Source organism: Propithecus coquereli, unplaced genomic scaffold (genome assembly GCF_000956105.1).
Source record: "Propithecus coquereli isolate 6110/MARCELLA unplaced genomic scaffold, Pcoq_1.0 Scaffold27, whole genome shotgun sequence".
In the NCBI taxonomy this organism is placed as follows: domain Eukaryota; kingdom Metazoa; phylum Chordata; class Mammalia; order Primates; family Indriidae; genus Propithecus; species Propithecus coquereli.
This window is the reverse complement of record NW_012148285.1, coordinates 11398977-11424031: the sequence shown is the minus strand read 5'-3', so window position 1 is coordinate 11424031 and position 25055 is coordinate 11398977. Positions and strand designations below refer to the sequence as shown.

At 44.3% G+C, this 25055-nt stretch overlaps 2 protein-coding genes across 3 annotated transcripts in view; both read left to right on the top strand.

Annotated features, from left to right (window-relative positions):
- The window catches only part of LOC105813179 (acyl-coenzyme A synthetase ACSM2B, mitochondrial-like), a 22768-nt gene extending 10851 nt beyond the window's left edge, over positions 1–11917 (top strand). The window contains exons 6-14 of the mRNA XM_012647820.1: positions 100–256; positions 3625–3704; positions 3908–4031; positions 5279–5359; positions 6491–6592; positions 8902–9029; positions 9151–9250; positions 10391–10510; positions 11396–11917. Coding sequence (XP_012503274.1) covers positions 100–256; positions 3625–3704; positions 3908–4031; positions 5279–5359; positions 6491–6592; positions 8902–9029; positions 9151–9250; positions 10391–10510; positions 11396–11500 — 997 coding nt within the window. The 3' untranslated portion in view covers positions 11501–11917. The remainder of the gene's footprint in view (positions 1–99; positions 257–3624; positions 3705–3907; positions 4032–5278; positions 5360–6490; positions 6593–8901; positions 9030–9150; positions 9251–10390; positions 10511–11395) is intronic.
- A 10074-nt stretch (positions 11918–21991) lies between these two features.
- The window catches only part of ACSM1 (acyl-CoA synthetase medium-chain family member 1), a 42250-nt gene continuing 39186 nt past the window's right edge, over positions 21992–25055 (top strand). For both annotated transcript variants that reach the window (XM_012647489.1, XM_012647488.1), the window contains exon 1: positions 21992–22112. The gene's annotated coding sequence lies outside the window, so the exon portion shown is untranslated. The remainder of the gene's footprint in view (positions 22113–25055) is intronic.

The window sequence follows — 25055 nt, the reverse complement described above, 5'->3', positions numbered from 1 at the left end:
TCACACACCTACTCCTCCCCGACTACACAAACCCTCAGGCTCCACACACCCCCAGCATGCATTCACCTATATGTACATGTGTTTTGTTTGTGTTCTCAGCCTTTGGACAGACTTGCAACCCTCTGACATACTATGGACTATATCAGACACAGCTTGGATACTGAACTTAATAGGTGCACTTCTGGAACCCTGGACATCAGGAGCATGTGCATTTATCCATCACTTGCCAAAGTTTGACCCAGCGGTCATCCTAAAGGTAAGAGAGAGGATCCTGTCTGCACAGGTTGTTCAGAGTGAGCCCAGGGTTTGCACAGTTCAATTTATTGTAGTTTATTTCAATTCATCTAATTTTTGCGAAACCCTGGCCACATGTGTAAACTGTTCAGTAAGCAACATGGAAACAGTCCCTGACCTCATGGAGCTCATGGTCCAGGGAAGGAGAGGGACACGTATACAGATAAAAGGAGTATGTTCAGGAGACAGACATGTGGATCATTTGTTCACCAAACACATTAAATGAGCTCTTCCTCTGGGGTCAGATATCAGATAGATGGTGGTGAACCACATATAAAATAGAGGGATGGAATAGTGGGGGCAATGTCATCTCCCTCCTGTGTGTTTGTGTGTGTGTGTGTGCATTGTATTTCCTTTTTTATTTGCAGTATAACACACATACTGAAGGTAGAGTGCATAGAGTGCTGTCATTGAAAGTTTAAAGTTTGAAAGATAATTTATCTACATCAGATACTGTCTTGAAGTCATCCTGGGCTGCTACAATAAAATACTGTAGTCTGGTTGGCTTAAACAACAGACATTTACTTCTCACAGTTCTGGAAGCTGTAAGTCCAAGATCAGGATGACAGCATGATTGGATTCTTGGTGAGGGCTCTCTTCCTGGCTTGCAAATGGCTGCCTTCTTGTTAGATTCTCACATGGTTGAGAGAAACAGTGCTGGTGTCTCTTCCTCTTCTGACAAGGACACGAATGCCGTCGCTGGTGCACCCTCATTATTAGCTCATATAATTATCTCCCAAAGACCCACCTCCAAATACCAACACAGGAATTTGGGGAGGGGGACACGGCATTCAGTTCATCTCAGACACCTGTGTACTCACCACCAGAGGAAGACATGAAACATTCCCATTGCTGCAGAAGGTGCTCACACCCCTTCCCTGACAATGTCTGTACCCGAAACGTTAATCATTCTTTTGACCTCTATCACCATAGATTACTTTAACTTTTTCTTGCACTTCACGCAAGTGGAATCATGCAATATGTAATATTTTGTGTCTGGCTTCTTTCACTCGACATATTCTCTGCGAGATTAGTCCTTATGTTGCATGTATCATAAATTTGTTCTTTTAAATTGCTGTATCGTATTCCATTCTGCAAATCTACTACAATTTCTTTTCCTATCCTGTTGTCGATGAACATTTGGATTATTTTCAGTTTGGGATTTATTATCTAAGTGGAATTCTGCAGCATAAATGGGATGTTTTTCCTACAGAACTTGATGGAGCAGACACTAAGTGAAACCCACAAACTACAGTTATTCATTACCCTGGAGCAATGAAGCAATGAGAATGACCTCATTTTCTTGCACAGATACAGCCTATGTTGGACTCTAATTATGATGAGAGGTTGGGTCATTGCCATGCTGGGCTTCCAGATCTCTGTAGCAGTTGAGCGACCACCCAGACATCTGTTTGGCTACAACGGAGGTCCCCAGGGGTGAACTAAAGCATGGATGACATCTTCGAAAATCAAAAAGTCAGGCGTGATCTCAATCCTTTCAGATTCTCTTCAAATGATACTGTTGTTCTCTGTTTTAAACAAATTCTTACTCTGCCTCATTCTCAAAGGGATTTTAACTGGCTTTTGTTAACAAAACAAAGCATGAAAACTGATGTACAGTTATGAAGCCCATTAGGAAAATAGAGATTGGACGTGTAGGGAGGAAAAGGCTGAGGAGAGTAAGAAGTGTAGCAAATAAGTCAGTAATTGCAAGTTGAGCTTCCTCTAAGGCAAAGCAATAAGGAATATGGGATGATTTTCCTAGCTTATATCAGTTCATCAGTGCATTTGAAGGAAATGATTGCATAATATTCTCACTTTAATCATTTTTTCCTAGACATTTTGCTTAAATGACTGCTATGGTTTGAATATTTCTCCCCTCCAAAATTCATGTTGAAGCTTCATTCCAATGTGCCAGTATTAAGAGATGGGGTCTTTAAGAGGTGATTAGGCCCCCCAAGGGATTAATGAGTTAATAGATTAGTGGGTTGTCACAGAGAGTGGGTCTATTATAAAAAGCCAGTTTGGCCATCCCTCCTGCGCCCCTCACCATATGATGTCCTGCCCCTCCTCGGGACTCTGCAGAGAGGCCCCAACAGTGAGAAGGTCCCCGTGAGAGGCAGCTCCTTGACCTTGGGCTTTCCAGCCTCCAGAACTGTAAGCAATGACTTTCTTTTCTTTATAAATTACCCAGTCTCAGGTGTTCAGTTACAGCAACGGAAAACAGACTAAAGCAACACTCTATTAAATTCTGCACAAGGCCAGGCACGGTGGCTCACACCTGTAATCCTAGCACTCTGGGAGGCCAAGGCAGGAGGATTGCTTGAGGTCAGGAGTTCGAGACCAGCCTGAGCAAGAGCGAGACCCTGTCTCTACTAAAAATAGAAAAAATTAGCCAGGTGTAGTGGCACACATCTGTAGTCCCAGCTACTTGGGAGGCTGAGGCAGCAGGATCGCTTGAGCCCAGGAGTTTGAGGTTGCTGTGAGCTAGGCTGATGCCAGGTACTCTAGCCTAGACAACAGAGTGAGACTCTGTCTTGAAAAATAAATACATGAAAAATAAAATAAATAAATTCTGCACAAAGCAAAGCATGAGACAGAGATGGTATCACATAACAGTTAAGAGGGCATGCTGCAAATACTGGTTCCACTACATGCTGCCCCTGTGACCTCGGGCAAGTTACTTAACCCTATGAGTTGTGGTTTCCCCCTCTTCATAATGGGGATGATAGTACCCATTCCATGAGGTTATTGTGAAAAATAAATGAGATAGCAAAGGTCACGGCAAATATTCACTACCACATCTTTTTGTAAACTTTCTTTTGAAATGCTGGGTGCTTTTAACTTTTCAAAGAACTTTTTCACCTGAGTTACATCCCAAAAATACTTTCAAGAAAATAGGGCTGGAAATAACGTACTCTAAAGCTGGTTCTAGAAGGTCAGGGGCCTTAACTAAGATCACATAGCTGATTTGCAGCAGCGACTGATCTCTAGTTGATGATTGGTGGTTTATGTGCTTCTAAAGTTGTGTTAATGAGGGCAAGTCTTAAATTGGCAGCAATAGGCAGCCAGGATTTGACAAAAATATTCCAAATTAGTACTAGAATTTGGATATTATGATACGTATTTATTTCTCAGTTATTTGTGTCTTGAGGGTACATGAGAATTGTGGGGCTCATTTAGCCTGAAACAGACACAGCAGACAAGCTAGCATTGCAGAGGAATCCAGACCTCTACAACTCCATAGACCGTAATCGTAACCACCGTGCATACCAGTAAGTGTGGCATCTGACCTGGCGACTAGCGTCACAGCTGCCTCTCTTCCTGCAGGTGCTATCCAGCTACCCAGTCAACAACCTAATAGGTGCCCCCATAGTTTTCCGGATGTTGCTGCAACAGGACCTTTCCAGGTGATGGGGCTTTGGGGGGTTGGTAACAGCCTCTGGGCCCATCCCCCTGCCTTGCCCACATACACACATGCCCAACCATCCGACTCTCTGACATGGGTAGCCCCAAGAAGCTAGCCCATCATCAAAGCACCCAGAACCCAGCAGGCCTGGGAGGACTTTTGTTCCAGGAAAGCTGAGGAAGAACACTTGTCTCTCGTCTTCAGTTACAAGTTCCCACACCTAAAGCACTGCTTCAGTGGAGGGGAGAGCGTTCTTCCAGAAATTCTGGAGAATTGGAAGGCCACGACGGGACTGGACATCAGAGAATTCTATGGCCAGACAGAAACGGTACCTGTTCCCAAGGGAACACCATGGCTGGGTGCACCTTTTGGGCTTCAGAAGTTTCCTTGACAAAAAAAAATATTAGCCACCATTTATAACTTGAGAAATATTTCTTTAGCACCTACGATGGGACAGGCACTAGGTATTGAAAATTCAGCAGAGAACAAAACAGGTCAAGCTCTTGCTTTCTGGAGATTGCATTCTAGTGGGAGGTGGGAAGACGGAGAGTAAACTAAGAAATATCTGACATGGCAGGTGGTGAGAAATGCCACGGAAAATGCAAAGCAGGTGAGATGAGATGAGGTGTGGATAAGTCAGACATGATGGTCAGAAAAATCCTCTGTAATGGAGAAACAGAGTTTATCAAACATGTACTTACTGCTCAGATTGAAGCAAGCGATGGAGAGAGGAACCCACTAAGGCCCCACTGCACCTGATGAGGTATCATCTTGGAGGCCTTGGCGTCTCATGTGCATAATATGGATTCACATTGTTCTATATGATGCTGCTTGTCAAAACAACATGGGGAATACTTTTCCCTCGGTGATCTCTGTCCTTTTCCCAGGGCTTCTTATTGCGACCCTCAGCGCCTCTTGCCTCTTCCTCTCCACTCTCTTACCCTACATCCTTCTGTGGCTAATGGATCTCCCCAGCAGAACTCCTGCAGAGGGCTCCTGGCAGCCCTGTGCTGTGGAATGGTCAGGAAGAGCTTTATGAATGTGGAGGAGGACAAGGGAGTTGTGGCAAACATATCCTGGCAAAGGCTTCCAGCCAACCAGAGGAGGACGTGGTTAGGGCAGGCTTCTCAGGACGCCAGCATCTCAGTTGGGAGGGTTCATTTCAGAATCCAAGCAGAACTGGTCCTACCATGGGAGATAATTTTGAGAAACATCTTTTACGGCGCATAGATTGCAGATTGGTAATTCCAAATGGTTTGAAAAGGGGTTTTGGTATATCCGTAATCTCTTATTAAAGGGAGGCTCCCCCTAAAGAGATTATAATGTGGTCCTTAGTCTCTCCTCCCTAGGGAGCAGCCACTCAGGTTGCTTTCTGAACAATTTATGACACCCCTAGGATTGCAGTCCCAGTTAAGGGGAGTGAACAAGGGGAAGGGGAGGGAGGGAACCACCAAATGGGAGCCAACTTCGGGTCAGTGTTAGAGCCTGCTCTGCTCAATCCTTTTTATTTTTTTTTTCCTTCTGTGACCTTGTGTCTCCTTCTGAGGTTTGCCAATTATCTGCTGTTTTCCACAGGTGCTCACTTGCAGAGTCTCCACGACAATGAAAATCAAACCAGGCTGCATGGGAACACCTATTCCCAATTACGATATGCAGGTTTGCTACAGGCACTAGGGAGGGAGGGAAAATAGGAAAACTACTAGTTTTTCAGTAATTTATTTATTGCATTGTTCATTGAGTTAAAAACATTGATAGAAAGTAAAGATATTAAGATCATCTAAAAAAGAGGGAGGGGAGGGGGGAAGAGAGACAGAAGAAAATGGGAAATAATTTATATTCTTATCATCCGGAGAAATCCACCTTTTAGAAATCCACCTAGCACATTAGCGAGACGGCTTAAAAAACAGAAATAGGGATGAATCATGACGTAACATTTTGTAACTTGCCTTTATCATTTGACAGTCTTGGGCAACCATCATTCCAGGTCGGTAAATACCAGTCTACAGCATGATTTCTATGGGTCAATAGCAGTCGATGGTACGGACTCACCTCTTTATGGCTTTTTTGGCCCAATGAATGATGACTGAATTTTCACCAGTAAAAGCAACACCCTAATGATACGTCGTACCTTAAGTTTTGCTCCTTTCTTTTATTATATTTGGGCTCAATTCCAAGAACTAGAATTTGTATTTGTGATTCTATGGTTATATGTGTAAGTCTGTGTATCTAAAGTGTAACAACAATTTATACTCTATTCAGTATTCTGTGCAACTACCTGCCACTCCACCCACTATGATAACCACTTACTGAGCCCCGTTTTTAGTATCTTATTTTATCCATGTAAAAATCCTCAGACATAAGCTATCGGTTTCTCTGGTGTACAGATTTTCATGTGCGTTGAGGCAGAGAGCTTAAGTCATTCAAAGTCAGCTAATAAGGTGACAGAGTCATGATTTGAGTTTTGATTGGTCTGATTTTTAAGTCCGCAGGTGAAGTAACCCTCAGAGATCATGCGAGGCTATTATTTTTCGTGAGTTCCTAGAGCCAAAAGCAGCATCCCAAGCTCATCTGGCCCAGCCTCAATAAAAGGCTTCACCTAAACTGTCCCAGGCAGGTGGATCAGAGATCTGAGTTTAATACTCTTGGCTTGCCTTGGTTTCTAGTTGCCATTTTCAGTCCCCACTAGAGCGAAAAAGTCATTCATTTGACCACCTTCACTCTTTTATGCTGCCATTCAAGCCATCTGCTGCTATGTGGATCATTCTCGCAATCTTCTTCTTCCTCCAGGTCATAGACAATGAGGGCAATGTCCTGCCCCCTGGCACAGAAGGAGACCTAGGCATCAGGGTCAAACCCATCAAACCTGTAGGCATCTTCTCTGGCTATGTGGTGAGGAACCTGTGTTATCCTCCTCTGTTGCCCTATGGGGACAGGGAGCACTAAATGGGATGATGGAGGCCCAAAGTTATGTACCTCCCAAGAGGCATTGGCAAGATTTGGGAAGAGAGTGTCCAGTGACCAAGAATGGGTGCTTTGCAAAAGAGAAAAAGACTGTCTATTCACCCTTATCATGCTCAGCCTATCACGACAATCTCACTGGAAGTCTTATCTTTCTCCAGTTAGCCCTTACACCCCTAAGAGCCCTGTGGTCCATGCCAGAAATCTTATCGTCCTTAAAGTATAGACAGCAGCCTTCTCCCAAAGACAGCACAACTCCCCCCAAGTATTGTCCCCATGCTGTATGCCATTGATCTCCGTTAGAGCCATGGGGGGCACTTTGAGACTTTACTATATAGTTGGAGGCATCCCTATCTTCAGACCTTGGGAAGGCAGAGAGAGATCATCTTTGTGTCCAGCCACCTCACTTAACAGGTGAGGGAGGATGGTGGACCAGAGATTACAAGACTCACTCAAGCCCACAACTGTTGGAAAATAGGTAGAGAAGACCCCAAACACATGCCTTCTGAACTCTGAGGGAATTAATTAATAAACTAACTGTTATAAATAACAAATCTAATAATAGTAGTTGCTACCATTTATTGAATGCATACGAGGCAAGCACTGTGCTAAAGCACCTTGCATACTCTAAACTCATGTAGTCCTCCCAGCCACCCTATAAAGTCTTTGGAAACAGCTTGCTGGAATTCAAATCCCTGCTCTACCATTTCACTGTATGATCTTGGGAAGGTTGCCAATCTCTCATGCCTCAGTTTTCTCACCTATAAGTTGTGTATCACGGTATCTCATGGCATTATTATGGGTATGTAAAATGGGACATACCCAATTTCACCCTGACAATTGTGAAACACTTAGAAGCTTGCTACATAACATGGTGTTAAATAAGAGAATTGATGTAGATACAAATTATCATTCCCATTATACAAATGAGGAAAACTGAGCCTCAGAGAAAGGGCACAGCCACACTCTGCCCTTCTCCAAGAATTTCCCCTGCACTTCCCCACTGTAGTCACACATGCCAGCAAGGTGGCTAAAGCGTGGGCTTCTCCTCATTTGACACACGAGGAAACAGACTCAGAGGAGTTGGCAGATTTACTTAAGGCCACAGAGTTAGTGCAGCTGCCCAGCGACTGTGAGAAAGTCAATCTAATGGTCAAGAAATTTGGCTTCTGGCCTCTGCTCTACCATCTGTAATGGCTGTTTGGCTGCACACAAACCTCTCGATCTCTGTGATCTTCAATACTCCTGTATCCTCAATGAAAGAGCCAGGCTAAGAATTCTTTATGCCAGCTTCTAACCCAGTAACTGAAGACCCAATCTGGAGCACACACCGCCATTCCTAAGTAAGGCATGAAGATGCACTGGCAAAGGGTAAAAGCCTTCTCATTTCTCATAAGCAAGTGCCTCAGCACTTGAATAGAGGGGCCCTTGAATAGAGGGGCCCAGTGACTGTAGAAATATGCACATTGGCTGGGGCCCTGGGACTTCTTGCTATGTCTCTAGAACTTTCAAATCTAATCAAGGAGCCAAGAAAAGTGCCTAATCCAACTCATAGCCTTGAGCAGTGTCATGGAGTGAGCAGGGATTAGGCTGTCTGTGGAAGGAAGATGGAATCAGCTGGGGGAAATGCCCTAGAGCAGTGGTCCCCAGCCTTCTTGGCACCAGGGACTGGTTTCATGGAAGGCAATTTTTCCATGGATGGGGGCGGTGGGGATAGGCAGAGTTCAGGCGGTGATGCGAGTGATGGGGAGCAGCTGTAAGCACAGAGGAAGCTTCCCTTGCTCGCCCACCACTCACTTCCTGCTGTGCAGCCCAGTTCCTAAGTTCCTAAGTTTCATGGAAGACAATTTTTCCACGGACTTGGGTAGGGGGCTGCGTCGGGGGGAAGCAGAACTCAGGCAGTGATGCGCAGCCGGTTCCTAACTGGCCACAGACCAGTACCAAGCCATGGCTCAGCAGCTGGGGACTGCAGCCCTAGAGCATGAATGAAAAAATACATCAGTATTATGCATCAGCCTTGACCCAGGGGAATAGCTGAGAGATCCTGGGTGGACTAACTGAAATAAAAGGGGAAGATCCAGTTCAACCTGGGGTCTGGGGTTTTCAGGTTCAAGGCAGGTCCACCATGTGCAGTTGTTCAAGTTGTAAAATGCACACCTGCACATATTTTCATAGCAACACTGGGGCAGGGAGATTTTGGCTTGGCAGGTGCAATGACTCTGTCTTCCTGTGGTCACCAGAACGATCCCCAGAAGGTAGCAGACAACATCCGAGGAGATTTTTGGCTCTTGGGAGACCGAGGAATCAAGGATGAAGATGGCTATTTCCAGTTCATGGGGCGGGCAGATGATATCATTAATGCCAGTGGGTGAGCTTGGTGTCTGGGCTGGGAAGGGTAATCTGGATCTTTATTCTGGCTGGTTCCAGGCTTTGGGGATGGCCCAGAGGTTGGGTGTCCAGACTTCTCTGAAGTACAGGTTCTTCTGCAGGTACCGGATTGGGCCCTCAGAGGTGGAGAATGCACTGATGGAGCACCCTGCTGTGGTTGAGACGGCTGTAGTCAGCAGCCCAGATCCTGTCCGAGGAGAGGTGATGAGGGAGCAGCCACCTGGGAGTGTGTGGACATGACGCACACAGGCAGTGTAGGGTAGCCATTAGGAACATGGACTCTGGAGCTGAGCAGCCCGGGCGCCAAATCCTGGCCCTGCTGCTTACTAGCTATGTAAGCTACCTAGCCTCTACATTCCTAGCCCCTACATACCTAGCCTTGGGCAAGCTACCTAGCCTCTACATTCCTCAGTTTCCCCATCTGTAAGGTGAGAGATTGTTATGAGAATTCAATGTGTTAATATTTGTCAAGTGCTTGGAACAAGGCCTAGCACATAGTCAGCACCATATAGGAGCCATTATTATGGGGCTGGAGGGATTCCATCTTTTAGAATCTGATTCCTGACCAGGAGAACAGAGGAGGGATTTGAGCAAAGAGAAAGAGCCCCTGAGACATGGGGTTCACTATGAAAATAAGGGGAATAAAAAAGATCCCTGTAATGACAGGGTTATAGGAATAGACCCAGATGGAGTCTAACGGAGTCTAACGGTATGTATGTAGGAAAGGGTTAAGGTGGGAGGTGTGGATCAATGGCCTACTACATTTCTGCAGGGTGCAAGTTTGGCAATATGGTACCTCTAGCAGGTATGGAGCACAACATACAGGAAATCGTGGGAGCCACTGGGCAAATAAGGCCAATAGGGGATTCTCTACTGAGAAAACCCCCTGTGCCTAAGTCTGAACGAGGCCCTGCTGTATAGATTTCATTTTTTTCCCCATTAATTAGATATGACCATTTTATCCCCACTTTACATATGGGTAAACTGAAGTTTGGAGAGGTTAAATCATTTAGGATTATGATCCCCAGTTTTTATTTTCCTCTTCTCTCTCTGTGTCTACTTTCTCCTCATCAGTCTATATTATCCCTGGGGTATGCAGTGAGGCTGGTCTCAACCTAATGTCCTACCTACTCATCCAGTAAACCACTTGATAGAGAGGTGGAACCTCAGCCATTCTTATCCCCAGTTTCTCTCTTTCCCTTGACCTGGATGTTGGGAGGTGCAATTGAGGAGATATCAAGGTGGTGGCTGTGGTAGAAGTCTTAACACTGATTTCGCATTGTCCCGGGAGATGACTATGTACTCTAATCCCTTCTCTCTTGGCCCTCATGCTTGCTACAGGTGGTAAAGGCATTTGTGGTCCTGGCCCCAGAGTTCCTGTCCCATGACAGGGACCAGCTCACCAAGGAGCTGCAGCAGCACGTGAAGTCAGTGACAGCCCCATACAAGTACCCAAGGAAGGTAAGCCTCTTGGGCTCCCGCATCCCCCAAACGTGGTGAAGAAGAGATCTCCTCTTATAATTGTCTTCTTCAGGATGAGGATGAGGCCTCTAATTGCAATTTTTTCCTAATTATGACCAAGAAAGCCCAAAAAGACAATCCAGCAGCCAATCTTGATGTGCGAAAAATGACCTCAGTCTTTGACTCTGAATTAAAAGTCAAGTGCTTCCAAGGAAACGAGTTCTAGCCAATACCTGGCCTATAGCTCCACTCTCTGAACTGGGATCTTGCTATAACATTCAGGATTCTGCAACTCTCGGTTGCAAGTGACAGAGATCTAACTTGAAATGTATTGCTCATGCAATTGCAAAGTCCAGGGGTAGGAAAAGCTTTCATCATAGCTAGTCCCAGGCATTCATATGATGAGGCCAGGAATGTCTCTTTCACCTCTGACTCTCCCTCTTTTCTATTGACTTCATTTCTTGAAAGCCTTTCTCTTTGTAGCCCCATCAGCTGCAAACATACATTCTTAGCAGCTTAGCAAACTCCCGTAGAAAAAGAGCATGTTTTTCCCAAAAGGCCTCAGCAAAAGTCTCTGGGTTGATTCTCATTGGACCAATGTAGGCCATGCGCCCACTGCTAAACCAATCCCTGTAACCAGGGGGGAAAAGTCCTCTGATTGGCCAGTTCTGGGTCATGTGGTCATCCTTGGTTAAAATGCAGGAAAGATGGCAGAGAGAAGACTGCCCTGTACCATGACATGGATGGAGTGAGAGAGGGGTGGCTCCCCACAGGAAAATGGAACTGCTCTTACCAGAAAAAACAAAAAGCCTAGAATCCATTACACCTGCTCTCAACCTCATTGTGGTCATGGATGATCTACACTGGATTGATTTTTCCCAACAGATGGAGTTTGTCTCGGACCTTCCCAAGACCATCACAGGGAAAATTGAGCGAGCCAAGCTTCGAAAGAAGGAGTGGAAGATGTCTGGGCAAGACCAGGCCCAGTGAGGCTTCTGGGGGCTCTCGTTTGGGCTTTCTTCTTCTCTCCCTTTCTCTTTCCTTTTGAGGCCCTGGCCTTCCTGCGAGGATATAAGATTCTTTGTGAAAAGGCATACATGTAATTTTTGTCTTTCTTTGGTTATTAGCACAAAACGTGGCCATGTTCGATGTGAAAGAAGAAAGAGAGGAAGGGAATGACAAAGAGAAAAGGGGAGGGGGACAGAAAGAGGAAAGACATAAGTCAGAGAAAGATTGAAACAGCAAGGGAAAGCAAGCGAAAAAGAAACAGAGTAGGGAGGCAGGGAAAGGAGGGAAGGAGGAAGAAACAAGTGGAACAAAGGGAGGGAGAAAACATAGCAAGGAAAGAATTCCAGGGAGGATCAGAAAAAGAAAGAAAGAAAGAAGGAAGGAAGGAAAGAAAGAGAAAAAAGAAGAGGGAGGAGGGAGGAAAAGAAAGAGAGGAAGAGAGGGAGGGAGGAAGAAAGAGGAAGAAAGAAAAGACTGAGATCAATAAAAATAGTAAAAGAAGCTGATGAAGAAATGATGGGAGGCAGGAAGTATGGGAGAGATGGAGGAAAGGCAGGAAACTTGTAACTACTCCCACAGAGACAGAATGACAGTCAAGCCAAAAACTGGAGCTTAAGAAAACAATGAAAGGCTGTGGCACACCCCTTTGCCCCTGGGACAAGACCTCCATACAGGAAGACGTGTGTGGAGTCAGAACATTGCAGTCATCCCTAAGTCACCCCAAACCTTGGGGCTGTCATGTCCAGGGTAGGGGAACCACCCTTTATTGAGCATTTGCTATGTGCCAGGCACTGTCCTAGACATATTATAAAGACCGTCTTGTTTCATCTCTGTGTGGCAACTCCAGACCTCAGATCACAGCTGCAAGAACAATGTAAACACCTCAAAAGGTGTCACGTCCCCATGGCTCATGTTTTTGGTGTTATCTATTGTTCCTAGAATCAAATAATAAAATTATTTTAAAATCAAGATCCTGATAATGGTCTTTGAAGAAAAGGAAGAAAGGGAAGGATAAGATAAGTATGTGCTTCCAATAGCTTGTGAGTTGGGGAAGCCGTGGCGATAGATTGGAAAGGCAGTGGGGCTGTGGTCAGCCAGCACCTCAGTTCCTGGGGCTACTGGGACACCAGATCCGTGAGTCCAGGAGAGGGGCGGAGGTGAGGATGATCAAGGCTTCACCCACAACCCAGAAATGGAGGGCGAAACTTCCTCGCAGGTTTGAGTGAGCAGGAGAAGAAAGCAAACGTTCTCTGAGGGCCTATGATACTTCTTCTTCTTAAGAATACTTAGTAATAATAACAACAGTAACAATAATATTAATCACTCATCAAGCACTTGCCAAGAGCCAGACACTATACCAAGCAAATGCATATATTAATCCCCCTTTTTGTTCATAGTTGCCCTTGAATTCAGGCACTATTATTTTTTCCATTTTACAGAAGAGGAAACAAAGACTTGGAGAGATTAAGTGATATTCTCCAAAGCGACACAGCTGGCGGGTGACAGAGCCAGATTCTAACATAAACCTAGCTGCATACAACACCTCTGCTTTTAATTTCTTTACTCGTTTCATCAATTTGCTTGCCTTTGCTTCTGGCCCTTGACAAAGCCCTTCTCTGAGTGTGTACTTGTCAGTGTTCTCCAGAGAAATGAACCAAAAAGAGATATATATGTATGTGTGTATATATAGAGGTATGCACGCGTGTATGTGTGTGTGCACGTGCTCGCATGTGCTCCTGTCTTATGATTGGGCTGCATGCTGATAAACCCATTATATGCTGCAAATGCATTTAATATCCCAATAAACCCATCATAAAGTCAAAAAATCATAAGTCAAACCATCCTAAGTCCAGATGCTCCTCCACTTACAATGAGGTTCCATCTGAAAGATCATAAATCCAACTATCATAAGTAGGGAACCAACTATACATATATATATAAACAGAGAGAGAGAGAGACAGAGAGAAAAATTTTAGAGTAGGCCATAACTGAGAAACTCTGGATATAGAGGAAAACAAAAGTAAACAATGTTTTAGGCGGATTTCCAGTTAAAAACAATGTGAACCCCCAAGACCATGGTATTTAAGTAAACTTCATTGGTTTATGGTTAAGTAAACTTTGTTCAGTTTTGAGGACTCAGACTACGGTTTCTATGAATGTCATACTACGCAGAGACTAGATCTCATAGGCTCCTGGTACTTATTTGGGTTATATACTGATTAGCATATCCCAGGAGGACCACATAAAGGTGTCATTAGTAAGAATAGAAACTTTTGAGCAAGCAAATGAGATTTGGAAGTGAATCCCAGCTCCTTGTCTGCCACAAATGTTACCTTAATTAAGCCTTGTTGAGTGGCAAGATGTATGAAACTCTTCAGACCAGCAAAAAGTATTTTATCTCCAGGATCCAGGGATAATGTCACAGGATTGAGAGCCAGGACAATGAACCAGACCTCGTGAGGGAGTAGCCAGCAACCAGAAACCCATCAGGAGCACAGGCAGCCGCTCCATCCAGCACTATGGGAACAGATTGTCACTTGTCTATCTCTTCTTTTCCTCCTCAGCATCTGCAGCATTTGTTTTCCTTCTGAGTATCTAGACTAATGTCATAAAGTGGCCTTCCCATCTCTCTGGCCCTATCACCTTCCAGCTTCACGGTCACCCACAAAATTCCAGAGAGAATGAATTTGACCCAGCTCACGTGAGTTGCCCACACATGGCCTGATTATCGCATAGTACAAACATGGCTACAGGGGCCCAACTTTTTGGAATGGGAATAATTCTAAGAGAAGAGGGGCAAAGCACGGTATCAGATGCCTCCAAATTTGACTTCCCGTGTAGTTACAAACCAACAAGCTCTTGCAAGAACTGAGCTTCATTCGAACATTCTTTGATGCCTCTTTTCTTTTTCTTCCTAAAGTCTTTCTCTTAATGCATTTACCCTCTGCTCATTCTTTCTCATTGAAATCTTGATTAAAGGCTTAAACCTCAAGTGGACATGCCCAGAGCCTTCTCATGAGGCCTCAGCTGCTGGTCAAGGCTCTCTCCCAGTGGAAGGCATGGGAAGGATTTAAATAGTAGTGACAGGATCTGGTTTCCTAGATACTAGTTATCTGTGGGCCATGATACTTCACAGGAGGCACCTGCTAACCCTGTCTTTCTCTTAACTTATGGCCTGCTATCTTTATCCTATAGGGAAAATGTTTTTGATCATATCCCCTTACTTGCTGCGCAGCTCATGGGCTTCTTGACTTCTCCAGGCTCAGGGATGATTGATGATGGAAACCTACCACCGTTAGGGGAAATCTGCACCCTACCCACAGTATAGAATCTGCCTCCTTTCTCCCCACTCCATCCCTTCTGCACATGACTTAGACAAAACAATCGTAATAGTCAGTACCTTTCACAAAGACTGGTTTACTGTGACTACATTGAAATCACCAACTTTTGCCTTGTTCAGGATGAGACCAAGCTAGACTACCTCATCCTTCCTGCTCGTTTTCTGGTCTCTACTCATAATACCTTGTGAGTAAATCTTTGAAAACACTTAGATTCACCCACACCTAAATACACACATACATATATTACTATATTACACTGAAATGTAGCAGTTTAAAAAAAAACCAAAACATTATGTTCCCACATTCTATGGGTCAGGAATTTGGAAGGGGGATAGCAGAAATGGTTTTATTCTGCTCCAGTATGTCTAGGGCCTCTGCTGGGAGGGCTTGAAAGCTGGGGTGACCTGAGGGCCAAAGATAATGCTGTGGGTTGAACTGTGTCCCCTAAAATTCATATGTTGAAGCCCTGAGCTCCAGTGTGATGATATTTGGAGATGGGGACTTTGGAAGGTAGGATTGGATGAGGTCATGAGGGTAGGTCTCATGATGAGATTAGTGGCTTTATAAGAATAGGAAGGGAGTGAGAGAGAGCAAGAGAGCGAGACAGTGAGAGCGAGATGGTGGGAGATCATTCTCTCTTAGCTATGTGAGGATACAGTGAGAAGGCATCTATCTGCCAGCCAGGAAGGATCCCTCACCAGGAACTGAATTAGCCAGAACCTTGATCTTGGACTTCTCCTCCTCCAGTACCATGAGAAATAAATGTCTGTTGTTTAAGCCACTCTGTCAATGGTATTTTGTTATGGTAACCTGAGCTGACTAATTCAGTCAGAGATCATCTGGAGGCACCTTCGCTCATGTGGGAAGTCAGCTGGGGTTATTGGCTGGAACATCTGCAAGAGGCTTCTTCATGTGGCCAGGACTCCCTCACTGCATGGCTGCCTCACGCTTTTTACCTGGTGGTTGAACCCCACAAAGGGAATTAAGGCTAAATCACTTTTGAAGATCTACCCTCAGAAGTCAGATAATCAACCACTCACTAATGTTGGCCCAGATTCTAGGAATGGGAGACATAGATTCCACTTCTTGACAAGAGTTGTGTCAATAAATTTGTGGACATGATATAAAACTATCACAATAGTTCCCCAACATAATGACGTTCTGAGGCAACACATTCTAAATCCGCATTAAGGGGAATTTTACCCTTCTAATTCATCCTTGACATGGTCCTGCCAAAGATATATCCAGGTCACACTAACAATAGAGCAATGACCCTCTCAGTCTAAGGTGAGGTGTGCGTGCTCAAATGGCTACAGTAGCCAGGTAGGGAGAGTCAATGAGAGAAAGGCTGGCCCAATGTAATATCTCATTAGGATTTATTTTACAATCTCGAGTTACAGCCTTTTGACATTAATGAACTTTGCATACTAAATTCACAGGCATATTCCTCACTTTTATTATTAAATAACTAACTGCTCTCTCCTAATTTTTCTGAGACATAAGATCCTCTCAGTTTACTTTTAGTTTTGCGCTTTTGATAATAATGTGGTTTGAAGAAATATTTCGCTTGTTTATTAATTCTGCAGTAGGTAAAATAAGAGTGGAAAAGCTTTCCCAGACTTTCTGGGAGCAAACTGTGCCAGAAAACTCTACAAACAACTGCTAAAAGGGGTCATGCAGTCTGTGGGGGAAGCAGACCCAAGGATTCAGTCCCTCCTTCTGAATTTGTGTGCTGGGCATCCTCAGTTCTTTTCCCTCCCAGCAATCTATGCTCCGTATCCTATAGTCACTGCAGGGGACAATGCAGTCCAGCTGGCAGGAAATTGAACAGCACGTGACAGCACTTCTGACACAGGAGTTGTTTAAGTGCTTCAACATCATTCCTGCATACACAAGATATCAGTCTTCCTCCTCTGGGCAGAGAAGACAATAGACTCTAACACCGTGGGACATAGGATTCAATGTTTCAGCAACCCTCCAAAACATTAGAGAAAACTCATCCTAATAAAACTGTTTAAGATAAAGGAGGCTGTTACCAAAAACTCAGCACTTGTCCATGAGGCTAAATCAGAAGAATGAGGACAAGTAATTTGGGAAGGAGGAAAGAGAAGTTTTATTCCTTTGCCAGCAAAGCAGGTAAAATAGTAGACCTTGTCATCTCAAAATCCAAATTTCCTGAACATTCGCAGAAATACAGAGCTTTTGAAGGATGGGTTCTCAGCTTCAGGTGATTATTGTTCGACTACAGTTGATAATTCTGATCATCCCATCTCTGCTGAAGACAATCTTATGACCTCTGCCCAGGCCCTCCCTTTACCAGGTCTGGGCCGGGCCATCCCTTGTTGCACAAATAAACGAAAGACTTACCCTGTCCCCTCCAACCACTGCCCTGAGTCAGGGACGCAGGCTTTGGTTCTCAAAAAGGGGTGGAAAATGTTTTAAAGAGACAGAAAATATTTTTGCCATTTTGTCCAGGCCATTCCCTCTGTTACAGGTGACATACCCCAATAACTCCTCAGACTCAAGAGGTAATGATTGACAAGTCCCGTGACCCAGCATGGGATGTTCTTAACTTCCCAGGTCAACCATTAGCGCTAGAGGATCCCAGACTCCAACCAGGATAGGACATCTGTGTATGTGCTGATGACATGAGAAGTCCCAGAGTTGCCACTGTTATGTGTAGATAGATGGGAAACTTCCACATTCGTACCCTGGAGAAGGAGAGTCACCTCATTGACATTGAATCGTACTTCAGCATCGGGTTCGACTTGTAAAACGACAGAGGCAGTGGTGGTCATTGTGTCATGTAATGAAGAATTTGGACTTTATCTGGAGAATAATGACAAGTCATGAAAGCAATTTAAGGAGGGCAATAAACTCAGTCAACTGTGCATTTTTAAATTTATGTATTTATTCTGGCATTTGTTTTTCCTCTGAGGTTGGAATTTGACTTGCCTTCTTGGGTATTTCTCGGGTTTTCAAACAATTCTACTTTCAGATGCTTTTCCAAATAAGAGAACAAGGACAAGATTTACTGAACCTTTATTATATGCCAGGCCCTTTTCATAGATAATCTCATTTTATTACTAATGCATTTAAGTTTGTGCATCCTGAAGCCCAGGCAGGTGATGTAGCTTGGTCCTGGGTCCCAAGAGCTAGTAGCTGGCAGAACTGGAATGTGAACCCACCTTCCTCTCAAGGGTATCCACAATCATAATCTTACCTATCTTCTATAATCTTTTCTCTTTTGCTAAGCCGTTTATTCATTTAGTTCTCAACATTGCGCCATGAGGTCAACCGTCCTGCAGCACACTGGTCAGCCCTCCACAACAAAGAATTATCGGGCCTGGAACGTGACTAGTGGTGATATTGAGAAACTCTAATCTGGTCCAACTCCCTCGGTTCACAGATAGGAATGGTCCACGGTCTTCACGGTGATTATTAACAGAGCAGGTCTGGAATACTGGGCTTCTGCCTGCCTTCCTTCCCCCTCTGGGGTAAACTTCTCTGGCTCAATCCGGTATTTACTCCATGAACTGAGTTGTTAGCAAAGACTGTTTGCTGCTGCAGGCAAGGCCTGGCTGTTCAGGCCTATCTCATTTTATGAACTCCTGTTTGATATCATTACTGAAGATAAACTCCCCTAAGGCACTCATGAATAGTAATGTTTGGATGTAATGTTTGCTGAGCTCTGAACAGTAACGTTTGGGTGAATTTCCGAAGTAAGAAAGCCTCTCTTCTCTCCTGCCTCCCTAGTTGACCCGCCTCCCCTTGCAAGGACCTGCGATGTGGTCCTCTTTGGCAGGACAAAAGACGGCAGAGATCAGGGAGTCAAGGCAGACACAAGCTTGGGGAGATGTGTGTCTCGGTGGTTAAGGGCTAGATCTGGAAGATAGGGAAGCATGAGGATAAAAAGAATGACAGAGCGAATATTCCAGGAACAGAACAAAGTGAATGTAAACACTCTGGTGCAAGAATTAGCTTGGTAGGCATCTGTTATAACTTTCTAGTTAGCTCAGGATTGACAAAAACCTCCAGTCAAAGAGCTTGCAGGCTTTTCAACACAGAAATTTATTTGCAGGAGGGAGGCTTTTTAAGCTCGTTGAGAAAAAGTTTGAGATTGGAGATTGCTTCCTTCATCCGGGCTCTGAGAGGAATTAAGGTAGGTAAGTGATCTGGAAAGGACATTGTGAAGAAGTCATTCTTGAGTACGGACAAAAGGAGTGATTCTGGTCTGTCTTGTTAGCTAAACTGGATCTCATTTGTAGTCACCTGAAAAATCATTTGGCCTTGAAGAGATACTTTGGATTTTTTAGTGTGAATGAGCTGAGGTGTAGGGCCTCTGTGCAGCTCAGGTGATTGATCAAGAAATGCAGTTCTTCTAGGCCCTGGAGAGAATCAGAAGCAGCAGGGGATGGGAAGGGCTCTGTTGGGACACTGCAGCATTCTGGACCCTTTCCTTGGGAATCAGTGATGCCTTTAAAAAGTTCTTTCCTGTTGTCATACTGATGTGAATTTCAAAAGTCAAACTACAGGTGCCTAAGACAAAATCTGGGGTAAAATTGGGCTACCTCGCTCAAGTTTCTGCATTGCGATATGCTACCAAGATGACTGACCCATAAATTTTTGCAAATCCTGTTCTTGCAAATCCTCAGCAGGCTGGTGCGAAGACTGAGGCCTCTCTGTTAGGGAATGCCCTTGGACAACATTGCACTTATGAAAGCTGGGAGATGTACGAAGCTTCCTGAGCTTGGGATATAACAAGATTTTCCCCTTCTTTCCCCTTCAGAGGCTTCCCACCTGTTGTTGCCACTGCCTGTCCCCCACCACCACTCTTCCCTGGCCAGAGCCCACCCACCCTTTAGCTCTCAGAGTCTTTAAAGCATTCTGCTCCCTCTGCCTGAGAATGGTCCCCCGCTGCCTGCTCCCTCTCCACTTGAATTTGTCTTTCGTTTCTCTGTCCTCTGGAAAGTCTTCCCTGAACTCTACCCCTATATATTCTTATAACACTGCCATACTCCTTAGTGGTACTTAATCACAATTGCCATTGTATTTCTTTCTTCTATTCACATGTAATCATTAAAAGCTGTAAATTTTCCTTTAAGCATGACTTTAGCTATATCTCATGAATTTTGATATTCAGATAGTCCTCAATTTAGGATTTTTCAACTTTACTGTGATGTGAAAGTGATATGCATTTGGTAGAAACCATACTTTGTGCACTCATACAACCATTCTGCTTTTCATTTTCAGTATAGTAAATTTCAATAAATTACTTGAGCTATTCAATGCTTTTTTATAACATAGGCTTTGTGTTAGATAATCTTCCCCAACTGTAGGCTAATGTATGTGTTCTGAGCAAAGGTATGATGTTTTGTAGGTTAGGTGTATTAAATACATGTTTGACTTATGACATTTTCAACTTACTGTGGGTTTATCAGGATGTAAACCAATCATAAATTAAGGAGCATCTACATTACATTTTCATTATCATTCAATTCAAAATGTTTTCTAATATCCCATGTGATTTCTTCTTTAATCCATGAATTACTCAGAGCAGCACTGTTCTATTTCCAAATATTTCCATTCCAAATAATTTTTTGTTTGATTTCCAAATAGTTTCATTTAATGAAATGTAATGCATTCCTTTTTCTAGATACATTACTGTTATTGATTTCTAATTTAATTCTGTGATGGTGAGAAAATATATTCTGTTTGATTTCAATTCTTTTAAATTAATTGAAACTTGGTCTATAACCCAGTATACCATCCATCTTTTTAACTTTATTTATTTTTAAATTTTCTAAATTAAGTTTTTATTCTAATAAAATAAAATTCCAGAAACAATTTGAAACACGGTCTTACTCTGACACCCCAGCCAGAGTGCAGTGACATCATCATAGCTCACAGCAACCTGAAACTCCTGGGCTCAAGAGATCCTCCTGCCTCAGCCTCCCAAGTAGCTGGGACTACAGGTACACACCACCACTCCCAGCTAATTTTTCTATTTTTTGTAGAGACGGGGTTTCTCAGGCTGGTCTCAAACTCCTGATCTCAAGCAATCCTCCCGCCTCAGCTTCCCAAAGTGCCGAGATTACAGGTGTGAGCCTCTGCACCATCCATCTTGAACATGCAGTGTGTGTGTGAATTCTGCAGTTCTTGAGCAGAATAAGCAAGAGAAAGAGTTTTTGGAGAAGAGGTCATTGAGGTAATGACCTTGTAGATGACAGCAAGGACTTGGGATTTTACTCAGAGGAGTCCATCATCTGACATCAGTTTCAAATCTGGTTCACTCTGGCTGCTGCCTGGAGAATAGATCACAGGAGATGAGGGCAGTAGAAGGGAAACTTGTCACAAAGGCACAAAACGCCTGTGTGGGGAGAGAAGATGATGGTTTGGAACAGGGCAGAGAATGGGTCAGAGCCTGGATATAAGTCGCAGTGGATCTCAGGGATTTCCAGATCCATGGGTGAAAGAGAAGAGTCAGGGAGACTCCAAGGTTTGATGTCGGAAGACCTAGAAGAACGAGTTGCCATTTGCTGAGATGGATGAGAAGGTGGCTGGAGTGGGACGATTTGCAAGGAGGGATAATAGCAGGTGCTCAGCTTTGGATGCAGCATGTTCGATTGGCCTTTTAGACATCCAGGTAGAGAAACCAAGCAGATGAGGATGCAGGAGAGAGATGTAGGCTGCAGACACACGTGTGGGGTCACTGGCAAGGCAGGTGATGGCCAAGCCATGGCAATGGGCGAGCTCATGTACAGAGTGAGTGTGGATAAAGAAGATGATGAGGAGTCAGCAGAAGAGACTGGGAGTAAGAAGAAAGCCAGGCCAATGTGGTGTGCTGGAAGCAAGTGAAGGGAAGGATTAAAGGAGGTGAGAGAGTTCGGCAAGTCCACTTGAGCTCCATTTCTCTCTTCCTGGTTGGAGCAATAACTCACTGTCAGTCCTGGCCGTGAACCTCCTTTTGGTCTCTTGGATTGAAAGAGCAGGTCCAGTTGGCCCCCGGGGCTCTAGGGCTGTGCAGCCCATGAACTTGGCTAGGAGGACTGCTGTTACCCCAGGCAAGACTCCAGGGTTATCCACTGTTAATGATTATCTCTGCTCCCCTCCAAGGCTGCAGAGAATCTGGAGCTGTCTGCTTGATTAGCTGTGCTCTCCTCCAAGGCTGCAGGGGAATCTGGGGCTCTTTGCTGGACATCCGAGGGTGGACCAAGCTCTCCCCAGAAAGATTTCCTGAAAGGACTCAGCAGGTGAGATCTGTTTCAAGGAATGGACTGATGGGGTCGTGCCGCACGATGACACTCACCAATATTTAGGGGTCATGGCCATTGAGGAAAGTGCCAATCCCCAGAGAAAATCAATCTCAATTCCTGGGTGCTTTGAAATGGGGTGCCTGCCACGTCTCAGTGAGGAGATACTGGGCAGAGAGAAAGGCACCTGTAGCACAGAGAAAGTGAGGGACTGGGGTGGCTGAGAGAAGGACGGTCAAAGGGACCTGGAAGTTGGGTGGTGGTCAGGGAAGGAGACGTCTCAGAGGTGAGGCTGGAAGAATGAGAAAGAGCCAGTTATGGAAAGAGAGAAGGACCTACAGGTGCAAAGGCAATACACATTCCTGCCCAGGAGCTGGTGGTATTCTATAGAATACCAACTTCCTATACTATAGAAAATGAAAGAGGAGACAGAATTGTCAGACACCTTGAGCATTCTGGCTGCTGCTTCCTAGACAAAAGGGCATGGGAATTAACAAACTGGCTGGACTGCTGGGTGAATTCCTTAAATCAAACATCATTAGACTTAAATTCTACAACCTCACCAGGGTGCACATAGCAGATATCAAAACCAGTCTTGAAACTATACTCCCTGCAAGCAATGTATATGGAAACAACAATTGCAACAGCTGTAATTTCTGAAGTATGGTGTTAGGCCCTGTGCTCTTGGTGCATAGTATTTAAGATGTATCAGTCAGGATTCAACTTTAAAAAGTAGATGCTGCTTGTATTCATCATCATTTGCTACAGTCACAAATATCCCAAACATCTCTATAGCTTGTAACTCTATTTATGGGTCCGTGGGTTGGCAGTAGCCATGCTGAGCTCAGCTCAACTCCACTTGTTTTATCATTCTGGGACCCAGGCTGAAGGCTGAGCACCGGTCAGTCTCCTTTCAGTTTTGCACTTTGACAGCAAGGCAGACTGAAGAAATATTTTGCTTTTCTATTAATTCTGTAGTATAATAAGAGCAGAAAAGCTAAGGTCTGAGAGCAAACAGTGCAAACAACTGCTAAGAGTGGTAACAGAGGCCAGGTGTGGTGGCAATGCACCTGCAGTCCCAGGTACTCGGGAGGCTGAGGCAAGAGGACTGCTGGAGCCCAGGAGTTGTGGGTTGTCGTGCGCTGTGCCAATCCATTGTCTGCACTAAGTTCAGCATCAACATAGTGACCTCCCGGGAAAGAAATCGTGAGGGCTGTGAGAGAACGGAACCAAGGAGTGGTTCCTCCTACTGAATTTCTGTGCCTGGCATTCTCAGTTCTTATTCTTGCAAGTAATTTATGCTCTGTGTCCTACAGTCACTGCAGAATTGATTAGCATTGCCAAGAACAGCCAGGGAACTTCTACGTTAGTATCCTGGAGAAAGGAAGTCACCTTTACATTCCATCTTAGGATCAGATTCAACTTGTAGAATGACAGAGGCGGCGGTCATTTTACCACATGATAAAGAGTTTGACTTCATCTGAAGGGTAAAGATGAGTCATGAAAGGTATTTTAAGAAGAGTAATGAACTCAATCAACAATGCATTTTGAAATGATTACCCTGATAGCTGAATATTGATTACATTAAAGGGGAATTTGAGAAATGCTTAGAAGGAGAACTCCTTCTGCCTACAATTGGCGACTTAATGACTAAATGTGGGAGGTGGAGTAATTGAAAGATGATGTCTAGGTTTTGATTACATAAACTTGGGTCTGTCATTTAAGGCTATCTGGGTTGAACAGGTTTTGAGGTGGGAACTGGGTTCATTTGTGACTTACTTAGTGTATCAATGTAAAACAATATTCATTTAGTAAATTTACTTAGTAATCAGTTAGATATTTAGGTTGCAACCAGACAGAGGTCAAGGTTTTAAATGCATTTTAGGGAATTAGCCTCATACAGGGAGAGAATGAGGTGGGCACAGATTGCATACGGAATGGGAGGAACTGTTGACCGAGGATGGGTCTTTGGAGGACAATCATATATAAAGGGTAGACAGAGGAAGAGAATTTCACAGACACTATTTACAGCAAAGAAGAAAAAGCAGGGGTGACAACAGAAAGACAGAAGACAACAATTCAAGAAGAATTGTCAGCATTGCCAAGAAAAGCCAAGGGTAAGAACTAATAAAAAGGATCCATTGCATTTGGCAGCAAGAACATTAGGGTTATCAAAAGAGGAAGAAAAACAGTTCAGTTGATTAATTGGGGATAGAAGACTGATAGTTGTGGGTTTACCATGGAGAAATGGAAAGAAATAAGAGAAGCCAGTGTAGTCCACCCTTTTAATAAAAATGAATGGGGAGAAGGAGCAAAAGAAAAGATACAGAATCAGGTTGGTGACTTGTGAAGGAGAGACTTAAATACCTGTCCCCAACTCTCCTTTCCCCCACCCAGCAGCCATCCCCTACAAGCACCTGCATGCAACCTTGTTTCTCGCTAAACAGACCCGGATTTTGTTCAGAATGGCAGCAAGCTAACCAGCAGGACAGGAATTGAGATTAGTCCAGTCCTCTTCAATTTAGTCAGCTGAAAGTTTCGTTTTGCTGCTTCTATGTCTTCCTCTCCTTTGTGGTAGAGAATATTTTTTACGCAGCAAATACTCACTCTCTACTTGCTCCACACCCCACTCCAAGGGAGAAAAGTAGTTCTCTGTTCCATGGAGGTTGGGCTTGAGCCTAGCTTGTTTTGGCCACTAGAGTGTTAGAGGGTATAAATTGCAAGCAGAATTTTTAAACATGCTTATGGTTCAACTTGATGTGTGGGTGCATCTGCTGTCTTCATTGGGGGAGCATGCCCTGGTGAGTCAGGAGGTCTCAAACTGAAAGCCTCACAGAACAGACTCAAACTCAACCTATAGCTTACCTGCAGACTGGTGAGAGGGAAATGAATGAGCTGGTGTGAGCCACTGAGATTTGAGAGTTGTTTGTTATACAATGTTAT